Genomic DNA, 27510 nt, shown 5'->3' with positions numbered 1-27510 from the left:
GTATTATTAGGTATTCCCAGACTCATTACTGGATTTTGATATTTATTTGTATCCCGCCTTTATTATTTTTACAAATAACTCAAAGCAGCCATTTTCCTCACAACTACCCTGTAAGGTGGGTTGATCTGAGAGTGTGTGACTGGCCCAAGGTCAACCAGCTGACTTCCATGCTAAGGTGGGATTTGAACACATGGTCTACCAGTTTGCAGCCTGGTGACCTAACCATTAGACCAAACTGGCTCTCTTATTTAGATTTTATACTATAGCAGATTGATCCATTTATACAATGGATTCTACCATGTTTTCCCCAAAATAAGACCTTGCGGCGGCGATACCAACAATCCTGCCCAGCCAGCCCACTTCTTCTGTGGCCAAAGGAGCAGCTTCATTCTGCAGCTGAGAATGGAGCTCAGGCCTGCATTTTGCTGTCAGAGGCTTTTCCGGAAGGTCTGTGCAGCTGAGGACCGAGCTATGGATTGAATCCGTAGCTTGGTTCTTGGCTGCACAGGCCTTCCAGAAAAGCCTCTGACAGCGAAATGCAGGCCCGAGCTCCATTCTCAGCTGCAGAATGAAGCTGCTCCTTCGGCCGCAGAAGTGGGCTGGCGAGGCAAGTGTTGATCCATGGGAAGCCTGGCTGCAATGGTAAACTCCACCTCCGCCCTAGCTTGCGCCACGCCCCAAAACTAGGGCTTATTTTCGGGGTAGATCTTACTTTCGGGGAATCATGGTAAGGACAATGTATTAGAATGCTCAAGGCAAAATCTTCTAAGGAAATCATATGGTTCGTATACAGTATCTTGAGTATTACATTTTTATATATTTATTTATTTAAATTCAAATATACTTTAAAGTAAATAAACATTGAAACAAATATTTAATTGATATTAAAATGAATGCAATTATTATTAAAGAAAATGCAAAAATTGTACAAGGTATCTTGGCAGTTTATCTAGATTCTATAAAATAGATGGTTTTTCTTACCTTTTCTGGGGGAACTAAAAACTCATCTTTTATTTTACAAATTTCTTTTATATTTATTTTAGCAGTATTACCATAGTCAACATATTTAACTTCAACTTCTTGATGACCTGGCAATGCTTTGGGGAAAAAATGAAATTAGAAAAGATTTAGACCTTGAAATTATAACAAGAAATGTGTTTATCGGAATTAAAAACATCTGCAAAGTGTATTGATATGCCAATTTTTTTTCAGGTAGCCATCATCTTACTTCTCCAAAGTTACATAAAAGAAAATGTCTCAATGTCTATGCTACAATTCCCTTCCTGATTTTAATTAATGTTAGAAAATCCAAGGAAATCAAAAAGTCTGTTATATATTTTTTTCTGGTATTAAAAATTAGCATTTGTTAGCCTGATCTGAATTAGAGATTTTTTAAAATATAACTGTCATTATAGAAATCCATATTGGCATACTATGCTTCAGTGCTTGTCCTGAAAACCAAAACCTGAAATCTATTTTCACATGGACAAAATGTAAATTGTGATTTGGGCTTTTTTAAAGCAACTGCAAAGCATTGTTTAACATAAACCAGAATATCAGGACTCAAAGTGCCCAAGTTGGAAGCAAACATAAATTTGAGAAAAAGCATAGCAAAATTTGCCATTGCTACAAGTGAGCAAACTTCATATACAGTTATGAAGTTAATTATAAAAAAGGTATTAATCTGTAAGTCTTTATACTTATACGTTAATGACTTCATAATCCTAACCCTATAAAAAAGATTGGGCTAAAAGAAAAAATAGTGGTCCAAAGAAATCCGATGATCTCCAAAGTTGAAGGGTTCCTGCACTGGACATATCTTTCAAAGATGAATTCCTTAATTACTACATTAGTCATATGTTGCCCAGAGAATAATGTGGCTATTTATACATTTATGATGCAGTGTCAAAACAAATATATTATCGGACTACAATAATAACAACATTGGATAGATGAAATGTTCTACAACGTTTCATTGGAAAAAGTTTTTGAATTGGAGAGAGATCAGAATAATTATGCATTCCAGATACTTACCAATCACCTGTGCTCTGTACCAAACACCATCATCTTCAAATTTGGCCACACATGGTTGGCCTTGGGTTGGACAAAGGATTTGCAAGTCGGGTCCTAGTTCATTTTCATACACTTCTTCAACTTTCTTTAGAAAAGCTGCAAATTCGGGACCCTGTTCTAACTACCACAATGAAAAGAAAAATTAATTCCTTCATGCTAACATTTGGCACTACTATACTAATTTGCATAATCATATTGCTTATTTTCAGCTGAATTTGATGGTCCTGTACTTAATGCCACGGGAAGGGCTCAGAAAGATATAAGGGTTAGCAAAGATGCAACTGACGCAATCAAATATCAGCTTTCAAGCTGAAAGCCAAGTAGAAGCCACTTGCTACTCTGTATTTTGGCCTAATAGATGTTGCTTCCCCTTATAACTAACATTTTTATACATCTTGTTTTATTTTTTGCTTCCAATTGCTATTTTAATTGTAGTGCATTTTTCACTGAGTGTCTATAACTCTAAAAGTCAAATGTGAAAAAGACACTGCTTTTCCTTTATGCCATACAATTCCATAAATGCATTTAAATCACCAATTAATAGCTAATTATAAGACATGAAAAGCTGAATGATGAGAAAGAATGAATTACTGTATGGCATGGAAATAGACTGGAAAAATATATAAGAGGTAGGAGGAATCTCATGATCTGGAAATGCCCCTTTTTGACATTAACAAATCTCACAAATGTAGAAAAACCTGAACAGTGCCCCTCTCTGAAACTGCTCACCACGCTTAAGGAGCATTGAATGCCAACTATTAGGAAGGAACACAAAGCAAGCTTTCCCTGCAACACCCTGGAGTTTTCAATAGGACTGAATGCTGACCCTGTTCCCATTCGTTTAAAAATAAAAATAACTTTTCCTTTCTGTTGTTTTTCATATTCATTTGACAACGTGGCAAGAAATTGTGCCCCCATAAAATGGGGCACAATTCACTTAACAAATTCTCACTAGCAACAGACATTTTAGGCTCGATTGGAGTCATAAGTCAAGGACTGTGTGTACTAACATGAACCCTAACATTAAAATGCAACACTTACCAGCTGAATGTAGAAGTCGCCAGGGCTATTAATGTAACTAACAACAGCGGCAACCTCTGTATTTTCCCGTGGCATCACAGGTGGATAGTACTTCAGTGGTACAGAGTTTTCTGACCAATCAGAAAATTCATTCTGAAAGCTAATAAGGTAAAGAGATGAGAATAAACTGTTAATATGCAAGAGAAAGAGAAATCTTGAGACTAAGTTTTACTGTTAGTAGTCCTAAATATGAAATACAATTAAGACATGAAGACAAGCTCTGAGAACAAATTACACAGAATATCTATTCATACTCTCCTTAAATTTATTTTAAGACAATCTTATAAATCTTAATGTATTCAAAACAGGGACACTATGGAACAGCATTTAATCTGTTACTTTACGTCAATTCCCACCCTAAAAAGGTAGGTAAGAAAAAAACCCAAATTATTCCCACGACTTGGCTAAAATCTTTTTCCATAATTTAATCCAAAATGTAGGCTAATTCACATTTCAATCAAATCTGTAAGTACATCTTTTAATTTCTCCATTGTAAGTTAATATATTCCACTGATTTCTATGAGAAAACTCAAAAGATGCCATTAGGGATATTCTGCTAATAACATTGGCAACTGTGCTTTACCTCACCCCTGCAATATAGAATTGCAGGAATTTGTAATATATTTTTTATTATTCTCCTAACATCAGGACGGAAGACCTAGACCAGGGGTAGGCAATCTTGGCTCTTTTATGACTCGTAGACTTCAACTCCAAGAATTCCTGAGCCAGCCATGCTGGCTCAGGAATTCTGGGAATTGAGATCTACGAGTCATAAAAGAGCCAAGGTTGCTTATCCCTGACCAAGACCTTGTACTTTTCTTGGAAACATACACTCTCCCTTTCTCAAGGCATGCATCATGTTGAGCTGAGAAGTATACATAGTCCTCAAATTACAAGTGTAATGGAGCTAGTCCATTATAGTCATATGTCATAATGGTCATTAAATGGGTCAACTATGTATAAGTGCAGGAGTGTTCACTGTGAGTGCAATTTTGCAGAAAACCAAAACTGCCAGTTTTCAGCAAAACCTTTGTAAAACATGGTCAGGTGATTGTGAGAGGCTATAAATGCATCTGTGTTGCTGAGCAACCAAAGTGTGGTCATATGACCGGGGGGGGGCAATCATTGGAATTTTGGGTCCAGGCTGTAAGCCTCCTTCTTTAAGCAGGTTGCAACTTCGAACAGAAAATTTAAAGGGAGGAATAGAAATTTTATCCATTAAGAAACAGTATCTAATCAATCTATAAACTCAAAAGAAGCAAATACATTCTATCTTAAATCATATGTAAGTTAATCTAAGGTAAATCTCTATTCAAAACATGTTTAATGTCATAATTCTTTATGCTAGGATTTTAAAAAGCTTTTAGCTATGCATACCTTGCTAAGTCCAAGAAAACTAGAGCATCTCTGAGGGACACAGGCATGTCACTGCTTATTTTGTTTGCTGGAGGCTTCATAAGATCTACAATAAGCACACCATTCTCTTCTCTAAAAATTTTCATCAGAACAGCTTTGCTATTTACCATTCTCAAAAATTCTATCCTCGCTCCTCTACCCCAACCTTTTTCCTGTTGTGGACAGAAAAGCCAAACAGTTTAATTTTTTCTCAATCTTCTTCCTTCATTTCTTTAACTGTAAGTTAAACAGAATAAATTTTAAATAATTGCCTATGAAGGTATCTTCAGGATAAGGGGAAAAATCAAATTTATCCTTAGAAAAGTTTGATGAAAAATAATGGATGAGAAACACCAAAATAAATAGTCTTGAGTACTCTCCACTATAGCAAACTATAGGTTGTTCTCGACTTACAACAGCACAGTTGTCAAGCAAAGCATCACATGACTGCTCCTGATGTTACGACCATTTTTTGCAAAGTCATTAAGCAGGACATCATGTGATTGGGATTTGCAATCTTTCCTGATTTTGTACCCACTGACTTTGCTTGTGGGAAGATTGCAAATTGCAATCACATGACCATAGATTGCAAGATTCACACTGGAAATGTGAGCTGGTTGCCAAGTGCCTAAATCATGATTAAATGACTTTCTGGGATGATGCAACAGTTGTAACTTTTTTCAGCATCATCATAACTTTAATCGGACATTAAATGAATGGTTGCTATCAAGGGCTACCTGTAGAATCTACTCTGCAAACTAACTTTTATTAAGAATACTCAATAACCAGGAATTTTATGTGGGTTTTTTTATTTAGTTAATTAAAACATCATCACTCCAAGAAATTATAAAGTGAGATTTCCTAAACTTGAAATCAGTCTTTTAATCTTGATAACTGGAGATAGCAATAGCATTTAGATTTATATACTGCTTTATAGTGCTTTAAAGCACTCTCTAAGTGGCTTACAGAGTCAGCATATTACCCCCAACAATCTGGGTCCTCAATTTACCAACCTTGGAAGGATGGAAAGCTGAGTCAACCTTGAGCCAGTCAGGGTCGAAGGAATCGAACTCCTGTCAGTGAGCAGAGTTAGCCTGCAATACTGTATTCTAACCACTGCGCCACCACGGCTCTTATGGTAGTTGAAAGCCTCTTTTATCCGATCTAACAATGTAAGGTTTGATAATTGAAGGATTTGGAACTGGGGGAAGCTTGGAGCAGAATCAGAATAGTGCAGCAGTACCCCATTTAATAAGACTGAAGGAGTTTTTTTTAGTCCTTTTATCTTTTTCCTTGAAGGAAGACATGGCTTTGAGTCTTTGATCATCAGGAAATCCTTCCAATCTTTGTGTTTGAACAACTGAGACCCTTCAAATAGTGATGTGGACAAATTTGCTTTATATCAGTTGCCAGCCTGCCCCACAGCTCAGTCGGGAGGATCTCCCAGTAACAATAACTAAAGTAATTTTTTGAAATGATACGATGAAAATTCTCAGAAGCAAACTTGTAGATTTGTGATTTTTTTTTCCAAACCGGTTGCACCTTTGCAAGATTTCTTTTATTCTAGGCAGTCAATTCAGACCATTAAATATTTGATATTTAAGATTAAATCAGTAAAGGAATAGGTTATATTAGGGTCCCCAACCAACTGGGCTGTGGCCTACTGCGCCACAAGAATGATTTGTGTATGCATGCAGGCACTAGCAGCTCTCTTGCACATGCGGCGTGCGCCTGCATGCTACCAGTGCCACCACAGGTGCACATGGGCTGCTTGCACATGCGGGGCATGCGGGGCCGTGCGTGCGCACACATTTCCCTGCTCCTCCCTTTCCTTCCGGGCCACCAAGCCGGAAAGGTTGGAGAGCTCTGGGCTATACAGTGTATTAAGTTTAACTGATCATAAAAATACATACAAACAGCTTCCAATGATAGAAGTGTATCACTGGATGTTATTTCTGTGAAATTGCTTAGCAATAGCACTTAGACTTAAATACCGCTTCATAGTGCTTTACAGCCCTAAGCGGTTTACAGAGTCAGCATATTGCCCCCAACAATCTGGGTCCTCATTTTACCAACCTCAGAAGGATGGAAGGCTGAATCAACCTTAAGCCGGTCAGGATTGAACTGCTGGCAGTTGGCAGAATTAGCCTGCAATACTGTACCACCATGGCTCTTAAATCATCAAAATAAGCTCACAACTAGCAGTGAACTAGAGGTAAAATTCCCAAATACTCAATTCAGACATCATGTTCCATTATGATTTATATTAATCACAAAACTCAAACCACTGTTTGAGTTGTAAGTATACCACAAATTATGTTTTACAGCTGCTCATTTCCTTCTATTTCTCTCCTCTTGGAATATGTTTCAAAAAGACACTCTCATTTCATTAGCATAGCAGCTTCTAGAAGCATAATGGTTGTGAAATATGATTTACTTCAAACCAAACCTCAGAAAATTTTGCATACAGTATTCATAAGCATTATTTGACTTAAATAGAATCCTCCAAGAAGGTTCTAGAATATTAGGTATATCTGTTCCCCTTGCTTCAGGACATCTCTATCCTCATCTATAGAAGTATCAAAAATCCCTCTATAACTGCTATAAAAAAGAAAATCAATAAGAGACTATAAAACATTTAAATAAACAATGAAAAAAGGCAGCCAATATAATTCTCACTTACTGAATTCTTAGGAACAATGCCCTTTAGTGAACACTGTAGGGCTAGCTTACTTATACCTCTGAGCCGAGTCTCTAAAGATAAATCCATTTTTCTTACAACCAAACATAGATCTTCAACCATCATGTATTTAAGAGTAACATGTTCTGGATTCACAGTAACTTCATTAGGTACTCTGATGGCAGAAGAAAAAAACCCACATATGGTTTCATTATGCAGTTTGGAATATCATACATTAAGAGGTCATGTCACTAATATTGATATTTATACTGTATATATGCATATATTGTACACATATGTATACTGTATGTGAATCACAAAAAAGAGATACAGATAGTCCTTGACTTACTGTGGCAATTGGGACTGAATCTCCTTGTTAAGTGATGTGGTCCTAAAGCATTACCGCATTAGCAATTTATCAACAGCAATCTCTTCAGTCTTGTTTGCCATTTTAACCAAATGCCAGAAGACATTGCTTCATGGTTGTAAAGCCTGTTCTCCAACAGGCAATCAGGCTAGCACAATTCCTTACTGCAAATGCTGGAGACCAGAGAGTATTCTAGCCAATTTGGGGTCATTGCTTTGTTTTCATTTTATTTGAGTTTACTGAGCTGTGTTATTTTTATAGAGACTACAATTTGTTATTTCCCAATTTTTGAAACCTATTGGTTTCACTGTATAAGTCGCAAAGTCTTTTGGCTATAGTGGAATACAAGCTAAATAAATAACGTAGAATAAGCAAACACTAGTTCAGTTGGAAAATAACCAGCACATGAATAATAGCTATCTGAAAAGACTGTAAAAGATCTGCAGAAGTACTACTTTGGGAGCGTGACCTCTTCACTATATGCGAAAAATAATTCCTCAACTTTTGACTTATCTGGATTCAATTTTCACCTTTTTCCCAAGCACTCCACAATATCATTAAAATGGGAACCAGTAAAGGAACATAACTCACTTGTAGAAGGGGAAAAAAAGACCCTGGTGTCATCTACCTATGTCCCCTATAACACTCTATCACAGTGATCCCCAACCTTTCAAGCTTGGCAGCCCAGCCCAGCGCGGGAGGTGTGTGAGTGGCAGGTGCACATGCGCACGCACAGCTCCATTTGCACAAGCAGCATGAGTGTGCGCCCTACACTGATGTGAATGGAGCTTCACGCATGAGCAGAGGTTACTTGCGCTCACGCACAAAGCTCCATTTGCATGAGCAGCAGGCACTTGTGCTCACACACAAAGCTCCACTTGCGTGAGCAGAGGACACTTCTGCTCGAGCGTGAAGCAAGGGGAGGGCCCTCCGAGTGGTACTTCAAGTGTGTGCGTGTGCGCTTGCCCAACTCACCCATGGCCCAGTAGTAGGCTGTGGCCTGGGGACCCCTGCTCTATCAAACTATGCAACAGGATAACCAATAACATCTCCCTATCATGTTCCAGCCAGAAGTAAGATTAAAAAAAATCAAATTCATTCTGAAGCATCCGGTGACTCATCATTCACTAAATCATCTTGGGCAGAAATGACAATTTTAAAACCAGCTTATAATTACAAAAAAAAATTGGGAAAATCTAAACATGACAGATTTGAACAAAATGTATTTAAAATTATTCATACCCTGAAATAATTAAAGCTTCTGGATGCCCAAAATCTATAAGGAATACTTTCATAATTGCAATATCACAAATTTTGTATTTTGTCAGACCACAAGGTTTCCCCTCATTTGTATTCAGGAGTGGAATTAGTTCAATTATTTCTGCACGGCACCACATTCCATGTTCTTTACTTTTAACCAAAATCCTTATGCCTGAAATACATTAAAATTTAAATATCTTTAAATTCATTGCAACTTTTAAGCATTATTAAGAAAGGATATTTATAGAACTGTTGAATGGTCTCGTTCTTCAATTCAATCTTTGTCACTTAAAATTTGTCTGAAAGTACCGTATATACTCGAGTATAAGTCGACCCGAGTATAAGCCGAGGGACCGATTTTCCCACAGAGAACTGGGAAAAATTGGTGACCCGCGCATAAGCCGAGGGGGCATTTTGGCTGTTCCTCCCTGGCCGCCGCCCCACCCCCNGGAGGGGCCTCACCACCGCCTCTTTCAAGGCCGTGGGGAAGACACCCTCCCCCAAAGAAGCGTTTATAATTCCCTGGAGCCAGGCTCGTGTCCCCTCCCGGGCAGCCAGTACCAGCCAGGAGGGGCACGGATCCAGTAAGCATGTGGTTGCATTCAGCCTCCCCAGAATCCTGTCCACGTCCTCGGGAGCCACAGAGTCCAACTCATCCCATATAACAGTCTCAGGACTTGCTCCTGTCTCCTCCCCCGGGGCCACCCAGTCAGAGTCAAGACCTTCTCGAATCCGAGCGACTTTGTCATACAGATATTGAGCAAAGTCCTCGGCCCTCCCCTCCAGGGAGTCCCCTCCCCCCTCAACTGAAGGAGCGAGCGGGTCACCCTGAAGAGGGTGGCCGGGCGATTATCTGATGACGCAATGAGGGTGGAGTAGTAGTTAGACCTCGCCACCCTCATCGCCACTAGGTAGGATCTAACCTGTATCCTTACCTGTGTTCGGTCGAATTCGGTTCGGCTCACCCTCCAACTGCTCTCCAGGCGTCTTCATCTCTCTCAGCTCCTCGGTAAACCAGGGAGCCAATTGAGATCTGCGCCGGGTCAGAGGCCGCAAAGGCACGACTTGGTCCAATGCTGCGGCAGCGGCCGTCTCCCAGGCCGCCGCCAGATTGTCAACCGAATCGTGCAGTTTGGAATATCAGGCCGCCGCCAGGCCGCCGCCAGATTGTCAACCGAATCGTGCAGTTTGGAATATCATACATTAAGAGGTCATGTCACTAATATTGATATTTATACTGTATATATGCATATATAGTACACATATGTATACTGTATGTGAATCACAAAAAAGAGATACAGATAGTCCTTGACTTACTGTGGCAATTGGGACTGAATCTCCTTGTTAAGTGATGTGGTCCTAAAGCATTACCGCATTAGCAATTTATCAACAGCAATCTCTTCAGTCTTGTTTGCCATTTTAACCAAATGCCAGAAGACATTGCTTCATGGTTGTAAAGCCTGTTCTCCAACAGGCAATCAGGCTAGCACAATTCCTTACTGCAAATGCTGGAGACCAGAGAGTATTCTAGCCAATTTGGGGTAATTGCTTTGTTTTCATTTTATTTGAGTTTACTGAGCTGTGTTATTTTTATAGTGACTACAATTTGTTATTTCCCAATTTTTGAAACCTATTGGTTTCACTGTATAAGTCGCAAAGTCTTTTGGCTATAGTGGAATACAAGCTAAATAAATAACGTAGAATAAGCAAACACTAGTTCAGTTGGAAAATAACCAGCACATGAATAATAGCTATCTGAAAAGACTGGAAAAGATCTGCAGAAGTACTACTTTGGGAGCGTGACCTCTTCACTATATGCGAAAAATAATTCCTCAACTTTTGACTTATCTGGATTCAATTTTCACCTTTTTCCCCAGCACTCCACAATATCATTAAAACAGGAACCAGTAAAGGAACATAACTCACTTGTAGAAGGGGAAAAAAAGACCCTGGTGTCATCTACCTATGTCCCCTATAACACTATCACAGCAATTCCCAACCTTTCAAGCTTGGCAGCCCAGCCCAGCGCAGGAGGCGTGTGAGTGGCAGGTGCACATGCGCACGCACAGCTCCATTTGCACAAGCAGCATGAGTGTGCACCCTACACTGATGTGAATGGAGCTTCACGCATGAGCGGAGGTTACTTGCGGTCACGCACAAAGCTCCATTTGCGTGAGCAGCAGGCACTTGTGCTCACACACAAAGCTCCACTTGCGTGAGCAGAGGACACTTCTGCTCGAGCGTGAAGCAAGGGGAGGGCCCTCCGAGTGGAACTTCAAGTGTGTGCGTGTGCGCTTACCCAACTCACCCATGGCCCAGTAGTGAGCTGCGGCCTGGGGATTGGGGACCCCTGCTCTATCAAATTATGCAACAGGATAATAAATAACATCTCCCTATCATGTTCCAGCCAGAAGTAAGATTAAAAAAAAATCAAATTCATTCTGAAGCATCCGGTGACTCATCATTCACTAAATCATCTTGGGCAGAAATGACCATTTCAAAACCAGCTTATAATTACAAAAAAAATTGGGAAAATCTAAACATGACAGATTTGAACAAAATGTATTTAAAATTATTCATACCCTGAAATAATTAAAGCTTCTGGATGCCCAAAATCTATAAGGAATACTTTCATAATTGCAATATCACAAATTTTGTATTTTGTCAGACCACAAGGTTTCCCCTCATTTCTATTCAGGAGTGGAATTAGTTCAATTATTTCTGCACGGCACCACATTCCATGTTCTTTACTTTTAACCAAAATCCTTGTGCCTGAAATACATTAAAATTTAAATATCTTTAAATTCATTGCAACTTTTAAGCATTATTAAGAAAGGATATTTATAGAACTGTTGACTGGTCTCGTTCTTCAATTCAATCTTTGTCACTTAAAATTTGTCTGAAAGTAAGAACTTTTGGGAAAGTTCTTAGGGGCTGCAAAACTCTGGCTAGTCATGAGATGGCAGCAAAATTCCATTAATAAAACATAGTATTAGCATAAGGTTTTACTAAAAAAGAATGCATCTGTACAACAATCATTTTTCAAATTTCAAAATAAATGAACCAAAATCTGAATACAATACCCATGAAGAAATAAACAATAAAACTTTAGAATTAGAAGATGGTTTAGCTTAATCCAGGGGGCACAATGGTTCAGTGGATAAAGATGCTTAGCTTGTTATTGGAAAGCTGACAGCCCAGGTTTGAGACCTGAGCACTGTGTGACGGTGGGAGCTGCCATTACTTGCCCTAGCTCAGGGGTAGGCAACCTTGGCTCTTTTATGACCCGTGGACTTCAACTCCCAGAATTCCTGAGCCAGCCATGCCCACCTAGCAGTTCAAAAGCATGCAAATGTGAGTAGATAAATAGGTACCACTTTGGTGGGAAGGTAACAGCGTTTTGTGCGTCTCAACATGCTGGCCACGTGATTACAGAAGTGGTTTTGGACAACACTGACTCCCTCGGCTAAGAAACAGAGATGAGCACCACCCACTAGAATCAGACATGACTGGACAGGGGAAATCTTTTACCTTTAGCAAAACCAACATAAATTCACGAAGTATTGTTTACCTAGTTCCAAAATGTCAATAGGAGATAAATAATTATTCCTACAATAGTATTTCAAAACTTTTTCCAAATAGATTGCAGTTTTCTTTTGGGAAACTTTCCGAACATAGAAGTGACATGGATTTATTACAGAACTGACAATAACATATTCAGGAATTTCTGTGTAAGATAGAATATAAAATGAATGAATAAAATCAAATAATGCTTCAAGTTTTTAATACATAAATATGTAAAAAATCAAGTTATTTGTGCAGAAATTTATTTATTTGTTAATTTTATTTGCCATCTATCTCACTGTGGGTTAGACGGCTTACCATAATAAAAACAAAGAAACAAAATGAAATATAAACAGAACAGAAGTAAAATAATAGAACAATAAAATAAACAATGAAAAAGAAAATAACATGGATACATCAATATCATAACAATAATGAAATAAAGGGTCCATTAAGTAATTAGCAAACTGGATTTTTACACAGAAAAACATGCTGAATGAAATTGCAAAACATTTACTTGAAAACAGCAGCATTTGGCTCAGCAGTTAACTGTTTTAGGATTAATATTTAATCTATTTACATCTCTCAATAATAGTTATGTTACATTTGAAATATTAAAAATCAATACACTTGGCTATTCCAAATGAAGCATTTTTTGCTTTACAACCAGTTATTAAGTGAAAAAAGTGTATTCTATTCCATAAACTTCCTCTTATATACTCCAGCTACATTTTCAAAGTTATTGTTTAAAAAAAGGGATGGTAGCTTTTATTTCTATACAGTATTTCAAAAATCAAACTACTGAACCAATCAATGTGACATTTTATTTTGCCAGATCACAGTTACATACCAGCCTTTAACTCAAATGGGACCTGCTGTATTTGAAAAAGACTCTTCTGATATGTAGATTTGCGATACTCTGTAGAAAATGCTTGGGGGAAAAAACACGGATATATTTAATCAACTCCAGATGTCAATATTATTCACCTGGAACAAATTTACTGACGAACTGATTATACAACTGAGACTTAACAACCAGCCTTCTAAAGCCAAGTTCAGAAGTCAAGCTTACAGTTTTCCATTTTGCCCTGAGAAATCTATTCTGAGAAATCCCAGGAGTCACACACAATGGCATCGTCAGGTATTGTGCATGTTAAAACCAGCAAGATAGTGGGGGATGCCACCTGTATGAAAGTAGCAGAATGGGACAATTAGCTCCTCACTGCTGCCACCTCGCTCCAGCTAACTTGCTGTGGAGGTAACTTCTGGGCCTTCCACTCTGGTTTCCAAATGTGTCTGTGCACATGTGTGTCTTGCTTAGCCTGTCTTTTGGGGGGGGGGTACTGGAAAGCGAGGCAAGGAAGCCTTCAGAGAAGGAGTGCGGGTAGTAGGAACTTTCATCTTATTTAAGCTAGGCCAGCTTTAGAAACCAGAGCGGAAGGCCCAGGCTCGTGGCGAGTTAGCCGGGTGGCTGGGGCAAAGTGGTGGTGTTGAGTTGGCAGTAGCGAGGTAGCGGTGGTGAGTTGTCATATTACAAAAAGGGATACAATATGTAACTCTTCATGAGTTGCTCTTTACCAGGAAAAAGCATTCTCAATTTTAGAGTGAGTTATCTGTGATTCTTTAGTTAAAAGAAGTGGACCATTTGTTGTTCTTGATTGCTCAGCCACAGCTCCCAGTAACTCTAGTCATCAAATTCAGTGGTGATGGGAAGCTCAGAACTATAGTTCAACATCTGGTGTTTGCTCTGCTATTGCAAAGCACTGTGTGTGCATGTGTGTGTGTGCGCGCACACACATACATACATATATATATATATGATTCATCTATGCACTTTTTAAAAAACTATGAACACTTTGAAAGAGAAAAGATATTATAGCTGTAATGTAACAAATTATATAAAGAGTTTTAAAGGGGTTTAAAGTTCCTACTCACTTTCTTGATCATCTTCAATTATTTCTTCAATGATAACATCTGGTGTAGATGTGACCTGAGATAATGCAGCAGTGTGTTTCTGAATGGATAATGGAGCCATTTCTTGCAGGTGGGCTCCTTCAAAACATATATCATCAGATTCTTCCAAAGGAGGAATTACATCAACTTCTTTAACAAGATTTATATATACTTGATGTGAAGTATCAAGTTCATTATTCATTTTTAGAGAGCTGTCTTCAAAGTTGTACCTATGTTGACCAATTATTCATTGAATACTGTTTGTTCATTAAACATCATTTTAGCACAAAAGATAAAATAAGCAATAGAAATAATGGAAAGGCCTTTGACTTTCAGAAGCAACTTTAATTTCCATTAAACCTGAAATCTAAATACATCCTCTAATAATTTATTTTCAGAACGCTTTCAGATTTTTTTTACCAAACTCTTACAGCAAAATCACTGATTTTCAACATTTTTTTCATTTTTAACTTTACTTTTATCAGAAGAAAAAGTATTTAAGAAAACAGAAAATACTACCACAAAGAAAATAATTGAAAGAAAAGCTAAAAAACCAAGGTATGGTATTCATGTACCTCACCATAAAATTTATGCATTTGTATTGAGTATGTCTATCCAGAAAGCCATCTGTACAACATGAAAGAAATCACTTCAGAAAAAAACCATTAGTATAGATAATAAATGACTAAGATAAACCTATGTACAACTTGATTCTTTAAAACTTCAATACTGTATACATTTTTCAGCCAAATTCCCATCCTTTTAAAGATAGTGGTCCAAATAAAGATGTACTTTAAGTACTCATGAAGACTCATCTAGTAGCAACATTAATCAATTTCATTTTATAATTCTTATACAATACAATCTAAAGAAACATCAAAATCTAATTTTGTGTACTGCTTCTTATGGACTATTTTCTATGGATGATCTTTTGTGGTCAAATCATTAACTTTCAGTTTCTGCTATATGCTAGCTTAAGTTCCAGTGTTATATAAATGTGCCTTTTGCTCCTAAATTTCCCTACTTCTTTGACATAACCACAGAGTCAGGAAAAAAAATCTTTATTTTATGTATCTTAACTTATATACTTTGACACATTATAGGCAGTTTTTCACTGGTCTGAACTTATTTTAATACAGTAATCTATAATAAATCTAACTATGGCTGTAACAATTTCAGATTCAGCAGTTTTAAAAAATTCTGATCTTATCACCAGCTGCCCCCATGGACAAGAATGAGACTATGATGTCTATAGCGTGTAAGCTTCGATTTATACATTACACTTAAAGCATAATGTAATTTCTTCATATTTAAATTTGCATCCTAGGCACTGTAAATTGTAAACTATGATTTATAGATTTTTGCTCTACGTGACCAGGACATTTTTAATTGCTCATTAAAACAAATCTTGGCTTGCCATTTATATCCATACCAAACCCACTTTACTGAATAGAGGCATATAACTCTGGAGGGGCGGAGGACTGAATTTAATCATAGATGCTTGATAGAAGCCTGATTCCCTAACTGTATAATAATTATCCAATTGTATTTCATTTAAAACATAACCCAACTCTCACATATTTAATTATTTTTGTCTCCTAGTCAATTAAAAATTACAATTTGGAGAATATTTTATTGAATACAATACAACCAATATTTTGAGGAGCCACAGACTGGATCTTTCTGCTGCTGGTCCCATGAATATCAAAATCTCATAATTGCTACTCATAGGAATTATGCCAAATATCACTGAAAATCAGCAAACTAGATATACTGATCCTAACAGAAAATCTCACTTGCCTTTATCTGTCAACTGAACTGTTCATTTTGTTCCAAATGCTTCTGCACAGTACTTAATAATGGAAACATTTCTAAATAAAGTTCATTGACAGCATGATCAAAAGTACAAATGCAACTTGTAATTACTGCCCCCAAAATAACCAGAAATCCTATTTCTGACTGGAACCAGTTGGCTGTTTTCACATTACAGGTAAAATTTCCCTCAAGTTGAGCTTCAATGTTTTTCTTTTTTTCAACAAATAGGGTAGTTTCCATTCCTTTTCCCAAGTTTTTTTTTTTTTTTTTTTTTACCAATTTTATTTATTTATACAAATTTTATACTTAAAGCTTTGGAATTTTTGTATGTTCTTCAAACCAAAAACTAACTAGGGTTAGATCTTTTATTTTTAAGATCAGCCATGGTTACATAGGTGCTGTCTCCAGTTTATTTCCTTTTCTTAGTATTGTTTGTTCTTTATACCTGTAAGTGTCTCAGTAGAAGATAGACTGTGTTATACAAACTGAAAGATTCTAAGGTAGCTGAACAAAACCATTGTGTTTCAAATACATGCAAAATACTTACACATTTGAGGCATCATAGGAAAATTTACCTATCTTTTCAAACATATGGTTTATCTCATCATAGTCCATGTAAAACCTGCATTAGGAATATACAATCCCACATTACAAATATATTTTCTGGACATAGTTGTAAGCATATAATTGAGTTTTTGGTATTTAATTGATGAGTCCAGACTGATACACAACTAACTCCTCCCACCAAAGAATAGTTTTCATTAGTGGAATGAGGAGATATATTAAGGAGAGATGGTTTTAAACTGGAACAAAGACATCAATAACATGCATTATGCTACTAACACTACCGCAATAGCTGGAAATACAAAGGATCTGGAAGTCAAGTACTAAAAGTCAAAAAGCACAGTGAAAAAAATGGGACTAAAATTAAATATAAAGACCACAAAACTAATAATGACAACAGGTAGAATAAGAGTCTTAGAATTGACAATGAAGATTCTGAACTGGTGGATAGCTTCTACCTTTTAGGATCAACCACCAACAGTAAAGAAACAAGCAGTCAAAAAATACACTGTAGACTAGTACTCAATACAGCAGATATGAGGCTTTGGAAAAGATATTCATGTGCCATATGAGGCTTTGGAAAAGATATTCAAGTGCCAATACAGCAGATATGAGGCTTTGGAAAAGATATTCATGTGCCATCATGCAAGCCAGGTACTCTATGGAAGCAAAAAAATGGATTTTTAAGAAGCAAGACAGAAAAAGTACTGACACCTTTGAACGTTGGGTGTTGGGAAAACTCCTGAGAATATCATAGACAGCCAAGAAAACAAACCAATGGATCATTGAACCAATCGATCCAGAGTTGTCACTCAAGGCACAAATGACCAAACTCAAATTATTCTGCACTTCATATACATTATGTGTGGACCTATCTCTCCAAAAAAAGTCTCTAATGCTGAGAAAGATAGAACAGAAGAAGAAAATGACTAGCGGCAAGGTGGATGAACTCAGTTAGTGGCAATGAATGCACTATTGGAAGTATTGAAAAAAACAAGTTAGTGACAGTCATCATGGAGAAAATCTAGCTATATGGTCATTTAAAGTTGAAAATGACTCAGTGGCACATAATCAGTTAGTGAATCCTGAATTCATTTAGTGAATCATAAATTATAGTTATTGTGCAAACCTAATAATTTGTGGCTTATTAAATCATTTCCTATTAAATAATAGTTAAGACCATGTGTCTATCAAGTCTTTGAAAATTCTTTTATAATTTCAATATGATTTTAATTTGACTTTGTTTGTATCATAGGCTTTATTTTAAATGTAGAATCTTTAACATTCTTACTGTGCAATTGGGTTTACTCAGAAGATTGCACATATGAAATCATTTGAGCTTATTTTCAATAAATTAGTTGGATCTACTGTAGTCATACTAGCAACTACAGTTTATTTTAATACTCCTTATACACAAAAATGAATGGGCTAAAACCCCTAGAGTTTTCCAGAAACATACCTTGGAAGTGTTCTTTTTTTCAGATTATTTAGTTTTAAGACTTCGTCTTCAATTGATACATTTAAGTTGCAAAGAGCCTTGAAGAATAATGAGTCCTTATTTAATTTTCAATACAACATAGCAAGCAGTTATGTAGAAAATACATGATTGAGAATTGAATGCCACAATTCATATTTTGCTTTATATTTGTTTCCCATTGACAACTATTCACACACACACACACACACACACACAAATATATGTAATGAGACATCAAAGATCAAAATGGTGCCTAAACTAAAATAGTTTTATAAACTTAAAAACAAATAAATTCACTTTTCTTGTTGGAATTAGTTGATTAGAGTACTAATATAGAATATATATGCATTTATTTTTATGACCAATTTTAATTAATTAAATGTAGAATCATTTGTATGTTACCCCTCAGGTTAGAATTCTAAAACAATAAAGTATCAATAAAACTAGTCCTGATGTTTATTTTAATTGTATTATTTTGTTACATTTTATAGTTTATTTTACTGTTGAAATAACCTTTTCTGAAATCCTTAAAATGCATTTCTGATTACTGAAAGCATAGATTGCATTAATGAAAACTCCAAATAGAAAGCAAAGAAATACAATACATAGTTTAACATTACCTGATTTAAGCTGTGGCAGGATTCTAATGAATGAGTTGTTTTCAGTTCCTTTGCTGTCTTTATGGCATCAATCAAATTGCTTCTTTTCTGTATAACAGCAACCTGGACGCTATGTATATCAGTTACATAGTAACTGGTGTTCATTACCAACTCTGCCTCAATCTTCCTTTTCCTGATTAGAAACAAATAAATTAGAAAATATGGTCATATCCTGGAAAAATACCACATAATTTGAGCATCTGAATAATTATACAATTATATAGCAATATAATATGTTTAATTATATAGCATAGAAAACTACACATTATCCGACTTAAAAATAAACTTATAAATTAATAGTCACAAAATAATTATATCATAAATCTGTTTATCAAACTCACATTTCTCTGAAAGATAAATAAAACTGACTCTGAAATATAGTCGCCTAGCATTTGAAGGAATGTTTCAAGAACACTTTGATAAAGAATTTAAAAGTAAACTAACTTTTAAATTAAGTGAAAGCATTACAATTACTCCAAGCTAACAAATCATACTATCAGAATAAGAATTACAACCTGAACAAATCAAGGTGGAACAAATAAAAGAGGAAGAAATAGTAGAAAAGGAAAAATGGAAGATAGTTATTTTGTAATATTTGTTTCCCTTTGCCAAAATCAAACCCAATGAGTAAACAATTTGAATAAATTGTCTTTTTCCACAATTTACTATAAAGTTAATCCATGCAGAAATACATACTGTAGAATTCAGACAAAATCAGTATCATAATTTTAAACATGTTACCTTGAGTTCAGAGAAGCCATACAATCTGTAAACTTGGCAGTAATAACATCTGCAATCTTGCTTTCTTCCTGTTTTGTTTTGGTGACCAACTGTTGAAATAGCTTATTCATTTTTTTTTAAAAAAAAATATATTAAAAACATATCCACACTTGCATACCTTGTCGACAGAATGTAAAAACAACATAAGTACTATTTGACTAGAATAACAAAAGCAACACAAAAATATCTTCTTCTAAGTGCTTTAGTGATAAATTTTAATAAGAGAATTTTGTTTGATATTTATTCAATACAGCTTTAACAGTTATAGTAATTAAATATTCCAAATGAAATGAAGACATAGCTAAATACAATAAAAAGTCATACACGTTTTCAAGAAGATATTGAATTTGCAAAAATATTCAGTGGTCAGAGAAAGTCAATAGGAATGTAATGCAATCAAAATCTAGTCAACACTCATGAATATCATAGTTGAAGTGCTCAGTGTGGTGCTTTAAAGCAATATAATTATGTACATGTAAATGCACACATTAAGGCACTTCTTCCAATGCACTTTCAGTAATGTAAAATTTAACAGCAGTACTTAAATTAGATGCAGAAAGCCATTATCAGCTCATAGTTTTATTTATATTTGTATTTGTGAAACATTCTGATCTTCTGAGAAAAGCACTAAATTTTCATGTTTTGGATTCAGGAATTTCAGGAAAAAAATGAAAAGAGCGTTTGATTTAAAGGGTATCGTCACAAGCAGCAGTATGAAAAATAGCTAATTAAATGATGTTAAGTTCTACCGATCATCCAAACTGTAGAAAAATGAGCCACAGCAAGCATTATATGCTTCTTGTAGCTTGCCTGCACAATATTTACTTTTTTAAAAAGTCTTCTTCATCCATTTTTCTATCTAGCAGAAGAGTGTGAAAACACCACTTGGCTACTAGAAAAAGGCATTATGGTTGTATGGTTTAACTAAATAAGCTTCCTAGAGTCCAGGTAGTCAAATTTTACACACAAGCAAAGATCATGTAATGCAGGGCTTTTCAACCTTTTCACCCATTGTACCACTTTTAGGATATGGCAACATCCGAGTACCACCAGTCGCCTAGCAAGGTGTCAGAAACTTGACCCCCCCAAAAAAGGAAAAAAGTGATAAAGTACAGGTAGTCCTCGACTTACAACTGTTCGGCTAGTGACTGTTTGAAGTTACAATGGCACTGAAAAAAGTGCCCCCCCAAGCCACAGCCGAGCAAGACACCTGCCTGCCCGCGCGGCGGCGCTCTTCCTCCTGTCCAAGGTTTTCATTGTTGTGAGCATTTCTGTCGAGCATCGGCAGCGGAGGTGGGGTGGGGGGTGTTTGGTTTTTATTCCCCCCGTCTGATGGATGGTTGCAGCAGGTTTTGGTCACTTCACATGACCCTGGGACACTGTGACCATCATAAATATGAATCAGTTGCCAAGCATCTGAATGTAAATCACAAGACCCTGGAGATGCTGCAACATTCCAGCTGATCGGCGCTTCTTCTGGGCTCAGCAGACGCGCCAGGATCAGTGCTGCTTTCCAGCTGATTGATGCTTCTTCAGGGCTCAGCTGGAGCCTGGCGCTGATCCTGCTGCTTCCACAGAACCCTGACAGCCCCGAAGAAACATCGATCAGCTGGAAAGCGACACTGATCCTGGCGCTTCCGCTGAGCCCTGACACCCCTGCAGCTCCAGCCATCTCTCGCTCAGGCTTGTGCGGTGCTGCCACCAGTTCAGCTCATTCCCCTCTCCTGCTACTTTTCTAGGATGGTTGCGTACCACCTGCCAGGTGCCAATGTACCACAGGTGGGTACTTGTACCACTGGTTGAAAAGCCCTGATGTAATGCAACCCCTGCTCCAGATTCACTATCATTTCTGACAGATAGTCCAGCGTGTTTGAAGATCTCTAGCCAGAAGTACTATATAACACATGTGGCAGTCTGTCCTACTGGCTGATTGCTCCTAAACTCCTTTAGCTTGAATGTACTTATTTCTATTATTCTATTAACACAAATGAGGATATTATTTGTATTTTCAGTATCTGCAAGACACTCCATTCTGTGCTTGTAATTCTGTTTTTCTTCTCAAATATAGAACTTTATTTATGTTAAATTCCATCCTTTTCATTTCAGTCCATTGCTCAAACCTGTCTAAATCTTTTGGAATCTTCTCTCTCTGCTCTACAGTATTAACTATTTTTCTCAACTCTATCATATACAAATTTGATAAATATCCCCTCAACTTTCTCATCCAAGTCATTAATAAAAATGTTGAACAATACATGGGCCAGAAAAGAGCCCTCTGGCACCTGCTATTTTCTTCAAAGGTGAGATGAAACTATTAACAAGCACTCTTTGGGTACAGTCATTCAGGCAACTGTGAGTCAGTGGCATTATTGAGATTTGTGAGATTCTAGAAAACCCTCTTGTTGTCACAATAAAAGAGGACAACATTTGCTGTACTCTCGACTCTTGGCAAAGTTAGATTCTCACAAGTTGTCTGGAGAATTGAAGTCTTTCATTATTACCATATTTTTTCAAAGATTGGTCATCTGACACAAAAAGGTTGCAATGGTATCTACTTGGTCAGAAGGTCTGTCTGATACCTTAGTCCAACCTTGTTATTAGATACTATACAGCAGACATGTCAAACACAAGGCCCGGGGGCCGGATGCGGCCCGCGAAGTGGTTTCATGTGGCCCGCGAAGCCATCCTGGAAACAGTGAGGGAATGGCCCCCACTGCCTTGGCCCTGGCCCAGGCTGGCCGGGAGCCAATGTACAATTTTGTGGTGGCCATCTATGCTGAAACACATTCAGTCTTAGCTCCACAAGGCCGTCTAGAAACAGCGAGGAACCAGCCCCTGCTGTGTCAGCCCCGCCCCCTGGGTGCATGCTGGGGAGGTGTCACCCTTTGTGAGGAATGAAGAAATGGACCATGCCTTGGTGCTTGCCCCGGTCCCACCCCCTTCTGCCAGAGACATTCAGATCTGTCCCATTCCTGCCCAGGCCCCCACAGGCACCCTTGACGCGAACGATGTAGAGCTGGCCCACCCAGTAGGCCCCACCCACCCTGGCCACACCCACCCGGCCCCCCGAGGGCAACCGCAATGCTGATGCGGCCCTCAATGAAATTGAGTTTGACACCCCTGTTATACAGTAACAGGCTATTAATTCCCTGGGGCTGACCTAATATCTGGTATTATCACTTCTGAAATTTACTTACCATCAAATGTTGAAGCAGTATTTTCAAATATTTCTTTTTTAAAAAAGGAAATTTTCAATTCCCAGAGTGTAAGAGCTGTTGGGAGATATAACAACTCATACAAAGTTTAGTTGGCCCACTTACCTCTTCTAAAGTCTTTAAATGCTCAAGGTTGTTTTTAGCCTTGTTGAGGGCTTTTTCTATGTCTTGCAGAATTTTGCTGTCCTAAGAGGAGTCAAGGGGAAGTAGTTAGAAGTGTGCTATTCTAGAACTCCGTCCATCCATGCATCAAATTTATATAACTCCCTATCTCACAAGTGACTCTATGTAGCATACAATAATTAAATAAAAATACATATAACAAAACAAGCCTTTCAAAATATAAAAAGCCAACATCAAAAAATCAGAAGTTAATTAACATTTTAAAATATATATAGAGAAAGAGAGGTAGGGAGAGAGAGAGAATGAGTATATCCACCTCAATAGTGGAACCCTGGTAACATAACCAGATCATAAAGGATTTCTGGAACATCAAGAGGGATGGAGCTAACCTAATTTGGGGGAGAGAATGTTCCATAAGTTGAACACCATGGCAGAGAAGGCTTGCCACCTAGGTCCTACCAAATATAAGTCCCTGGCAGATGGTATCTACAATATGCTTTCTCTGCTGGATCTAATGAGAATCGATCATATAATCGGAGAATAACAAAACATTTTGAACTAACAAGTCTAATTGCCATGACTTAACTTCTAGACAACTCTACCTGGATGACTAAGAATCTTCATTGACAATTGGAAAACTACAAATTTCAATTTTGACACTTAAAATTTCAAACTGCTCCATAATCTTATCCTCCATATTTAAATGACATGGTGAGAAGGAATATTGACGTTATTGAAAGGATACAGACTGCAGGGTTTTTTCTTTCTAATTATAGGAAGTATTCCACTAAAAGGCTAAACAAGTACTTTTTCTTAAGTCTATTAGTTGTTCAACATATTCTTATACACCAATTCTTAGCACGTAATGTTTAAAAGACTTAATATTTATGATGGCCTATTAAGAACACTGTCATTACATTTTGCACAGGTTTGGCTCAAAACACATTATTAGGTTTCAATTCTACATCTATCATTCTAGGAAGAAGCCTTATTATACTCAAATGGAACTACAGTAAAGCCTTTTTGTCCCAATTGAAGGGAAAGCCATGTGTCCATTAAGCCCAAATTTATGTAATTTCCATATATTAAAATGTATGTAAAATCATATTCTATACATTTTCCTTTATATCTAAAGTCCATTAAACAAGGATTAGTAGAGATTTTATCACACTTTCAAATAACAAATATGACAGTATCCAGAATCAGAGTATCTTTCAAATATGCTCTAAGACACTTTCATAATATTCACTTTGAAACTATGACTCATTATTTGCACCTAAAACCTAAAGACAAAATATCTTGGTATTTTATAAAAATCAGCATTTCTAGTTGCTGTGTTAACATGCACTTTAATAAATAGAAATAAAGCAGTTAGATTGTTCACATACCATATTGACTGTAGATGCCTTCAAAGGTAATTGATGAACTGTAGTCCAACTGGGTTGTGTACTTTCTTAATGCTGCAATCCTATAATTCTGTTAATCCTATAAAGTCAAATCAAGCTATATTTTTACATTTTCTTGAATTGCTGCACTTGGCTGAATGCTTACTAAAAGTGGATAAATTGAGAAAGTGATTTAAAGGAAGTTAGGAGCACACCAATGATTGCAATTGGTATTGGTCAAAAAGTAGAATACCTCAGGCATGTCAAACTCGCAATGTCACATAACGTCGCGTGACATATCGTGACTTTTTCCCCATTGCCAGCAATGGGGTAGGCACAGTTTCAGTATGATGCATCCGGCCCAGTCTGGCAGTTTGACATGCCTGCCTTACATAAAAGCATGTGTCTACTCATTTCACATGGAAGTAAAAGTTGGAAATGTTTTCAGCCAGTGGGATTCTTAAAAGTACTGTATATATTTATGGAAAATAAGAAGAGATGAGGTCAGGAATGAAATAGTAAAAAATAAAGGTGAACTATATTTACTAATTGTATACAACTATGCAATTAGTAAAATTAGTATATTTATATGGTTTGCTCGTGTAGAATGAAAATCAAATTGTAAAATGAGTATATAAAGAAAGAAGAGATGGGTTGAGAGGAAAAGAAGATGAATTTTAACAACAAATGATTCTCTGAACTGGCATAGGGAAATGGGGGATGATGTATGATTTACAAGGACATAAAAGGATTAAAAACTATAGTTAATAGTATTGGTGAAAAACAAAAAGGAAATCTTATCTCCTGCCTCCAATTTCTTTTGCTTACTATTTTCTTTCTCTTCTTCTGCACTTTGTATAACACTATCTATCCTAAAGGAATATGTTGTGCCTATATCACTCTTAATGGTTGGGTTCACATATCACGTTGCTCCAAAAATGCAACTGGTCTGGTTTCAATTTTGGATGTTGCATCAATATGCCATGAATCTATTATAAAAATGATGTGGTTCAGCACAATGTGTCTTCCCCATTTTGTTTCTCATTAATCTCATCATTCAAAATTCTTTCTCCATAACGATCCCTGCATTCAGCAAAGTTAATGTAGCCCACAAAAGCCTAAGCAAGAGTTAACTAGTTATGTATACTTTTCATTTTTTTTCTAGTGGTTATTCCAGCCCATGTCAATTTTTTTTCCACACAGATCTATCTTTTATGTTTATACAAATTAAGATGAACTTTTTTTCAAAATATCAAGCCATCTATTCTAAAGAAGTAAAAAAAAACTTCAACCTGTAAAGCATTTTTATAAACCTTAGACAGCCCTTTGAATGTTGCATAAAAATGCTTCATTTCAGTTTAATACAGGACCACCATGTGCTTTGTGCTGTATTGCTCTGAATGCAGCTCTCAGTATCTTAAAACATAAAACTACTTGGTTTTTCCTCCAAAACTGGATTTCTGAAGGCATGGGCAAAACCTGAGGCATACAACGAAGTGGTCAACCTTGTTTCTATAAAGAGCTGGGAAGTCTTAGTTCTTTAATATTCATTAAAGAGCACGGTGCATCTCAGTCCCAAATCAAACGCCCTCTAAAAATTTCAACTCCAGCTGCAGCATGTTCAGTAACAACTTCCATCATCCCCAGCCAGCATTGTTGTCGCACCGGGTATGGATGATAAGCAACTTCAACTGAAATCTGGCTCTGTGAGATTTGCCCCAAGCAATACATTCTTAGGGAAAATCGCCGCACCTTGCCAAATTCCTCCCCCGAGGAAGGAAAAGGGAATGGCTGGCCGAGAACCGGGCAGGGCTCCAAGTTTCACGATTTTCTGACGACCATCCTCCTCGTCGCTGTTAACGAAGGGGATGGCAGGAAAAGCAAAAGGTTCACCCCCCAAAAACTGAAGCGAGCCAAGGAAATTCCTCGCCTCTTCCCTAAGCGAGCTCAACCAAGACCCGGCATCACGTTTCAATAGCTTATTAGATACAACAATTTCTAGACATGCTTACGGCAAACGTTAAGCTTCCCCAAGGATGGCGGGGATCGTGGCTAAGTGAGCACGTCCACAGGGCGGCAATTCGAAGCAGTCAATAAGGACACGTTGGATCAGGCCGGCCGCCTTAACACTGCAAGACGCCCAACTTTTCCAAACTCTGAACTCCGGGGGAATTTACACCCCCGTGTTACAAGATAATACCTGGGGGAAGAATACGCCGCTTGGCCTGGTCCCGCGTGTGCCTGTGGGACTTAGTTTCCGAGTTGCAACCCCCGTAACACAGCCTCGTTTAGCAACCGCGTTGGGTATTTTATGTTTGTGCTGCAAACTTCTCCTTCGTTTGGAGATTGGCCTCCGAGCAACAAGGGCGTGCTTGGTGCTTTTCCTTGCATAGAAACCTCCTCAAAGCGCCTCTATTACAAAGCAAGACGGACACCCCGGTTTGCCATCACATCACCTGCGGAAACGCTCAGGGAGCCCCGTCGAGTTGGTACTCCGCTCTGCCGGCACCCCTCGAAGGGAATCTTCCACCGAGCCGAGCCTTGCCTTATCTACCTTCCGGAAAACCGGAGAATGGCGCCATTTTTACTTGCGTTCTTGCGTTTTATTCAACCAAAAATACCACAATATCGCGCTAATTAGTCAATAAAACTAACCAGCAGTCACCTATCCCCTTTCCCCCCTATTTCTTTGCTTTACTTGAGTGACACTTCTTTTTCCACCAATGGTAATGCCTTAGCGTCCTTGAGATAACCAATCGCTGTACCGCAAGCGCCCTAGAAACTGGCTGGAGAAGGAGGTCCTTAGTCGAAATGTTATTAGCTGTGTCGGGCTATATTAAGAAGTAACTTTTATTACCACAATGTTGACCTTTAGGTTTCAAGGCTCCATCTATTAGGAACTGTCATAATATATATTTTTTATAATTGAGAGATAACTGTAGGCCATTGTGGGAAGAATCCAGAGAAAGAAATATTTTGGGAAATATTAAAAAGGCAGAATATATTTTCCCAAAGGGTTTTAAAGGCAGAAACCAACCCCACCCCACCCTCCAAGTCTCTCTGCCCCAAACAGAAACCTGGTCTGCAGAAATGCATATATGATAGTCGTGTCAGAAAGAC

General features: G+C 37.5%; 1 protein-coding gene across 1 annotated transcript in view; it reads right to left on the bottom strand.

The window, feature by feature from the left end:
- The window catches only part of RNF17 (ring finger protein 17), a gene marked incomplete at its 5' end in the record, with an annotated part of 46456 nt that extends 23388 nt beyond the window's left edge, over positions 1–23068 (bottom strand). Inside the window, 13 exons of the mRNA XM_029284309.1 lie at positions 982–1097; positions 2035–2194; positions 3115–3253; positions 4531–4721; positions 7232–7403; positions 11438–11627; positions 12427–12582; positions 14355–14602; positions 16735–16809; positions 18211–18287; positions 18849–19020; positions 19629–19729; positions 22988–23068. Of these exons, the coding sequence (XP_029140142.1) occupies positions 982–1097; positions 2035–2194; positions 3115–3253; positions 4531–4721; positions 7232–7403; positions 11438–11627; positions 12427–12582; positions 14355–14602; positions 16735–16809; positions 18211–18287; positions 18849–19020; positions 19629–19729; positions 22988–23068 (1878 nt within the window). The remainder of the gene's footprint in view (positions 1–981; positions 1098–2034; positions 2195–3114; positions 3254–4530; positions 4722–7231; positions 7404–11437; positions 11628–12426; positions 12583–14354; positions 14603–16734; positions 16810–18210; positions 18288–18848; positions 19021–19628; positions 19730–22987) is intronic.
- Between the last annotated feature and the right edge of the window lie 4442 nt (positions 23069–27510).

This window comes from Protobothrops mucrosquamatus, unplaced genomic scaffold (genome assembly GCF_001527695.2).
Source record: "Protobothrops mucrosquamatus isolate PMUCROS unplaced genomic scaffold, P.Mucros_1.0 scaffold508, whole genome shotgun sequence".
Classification (NCBI taxonomy): domain Eukaryota; kingdom Metazoa; phylum Chordata; class Lepidosauria; order Squamata; family Viperidae; genus Protobothrops; species Protobothrops mucrosquamatus.
Note: the sequence above shows the minus strand (reverse complement) of the source record. Positions and strands in the feature narration are given on the sequence as shown.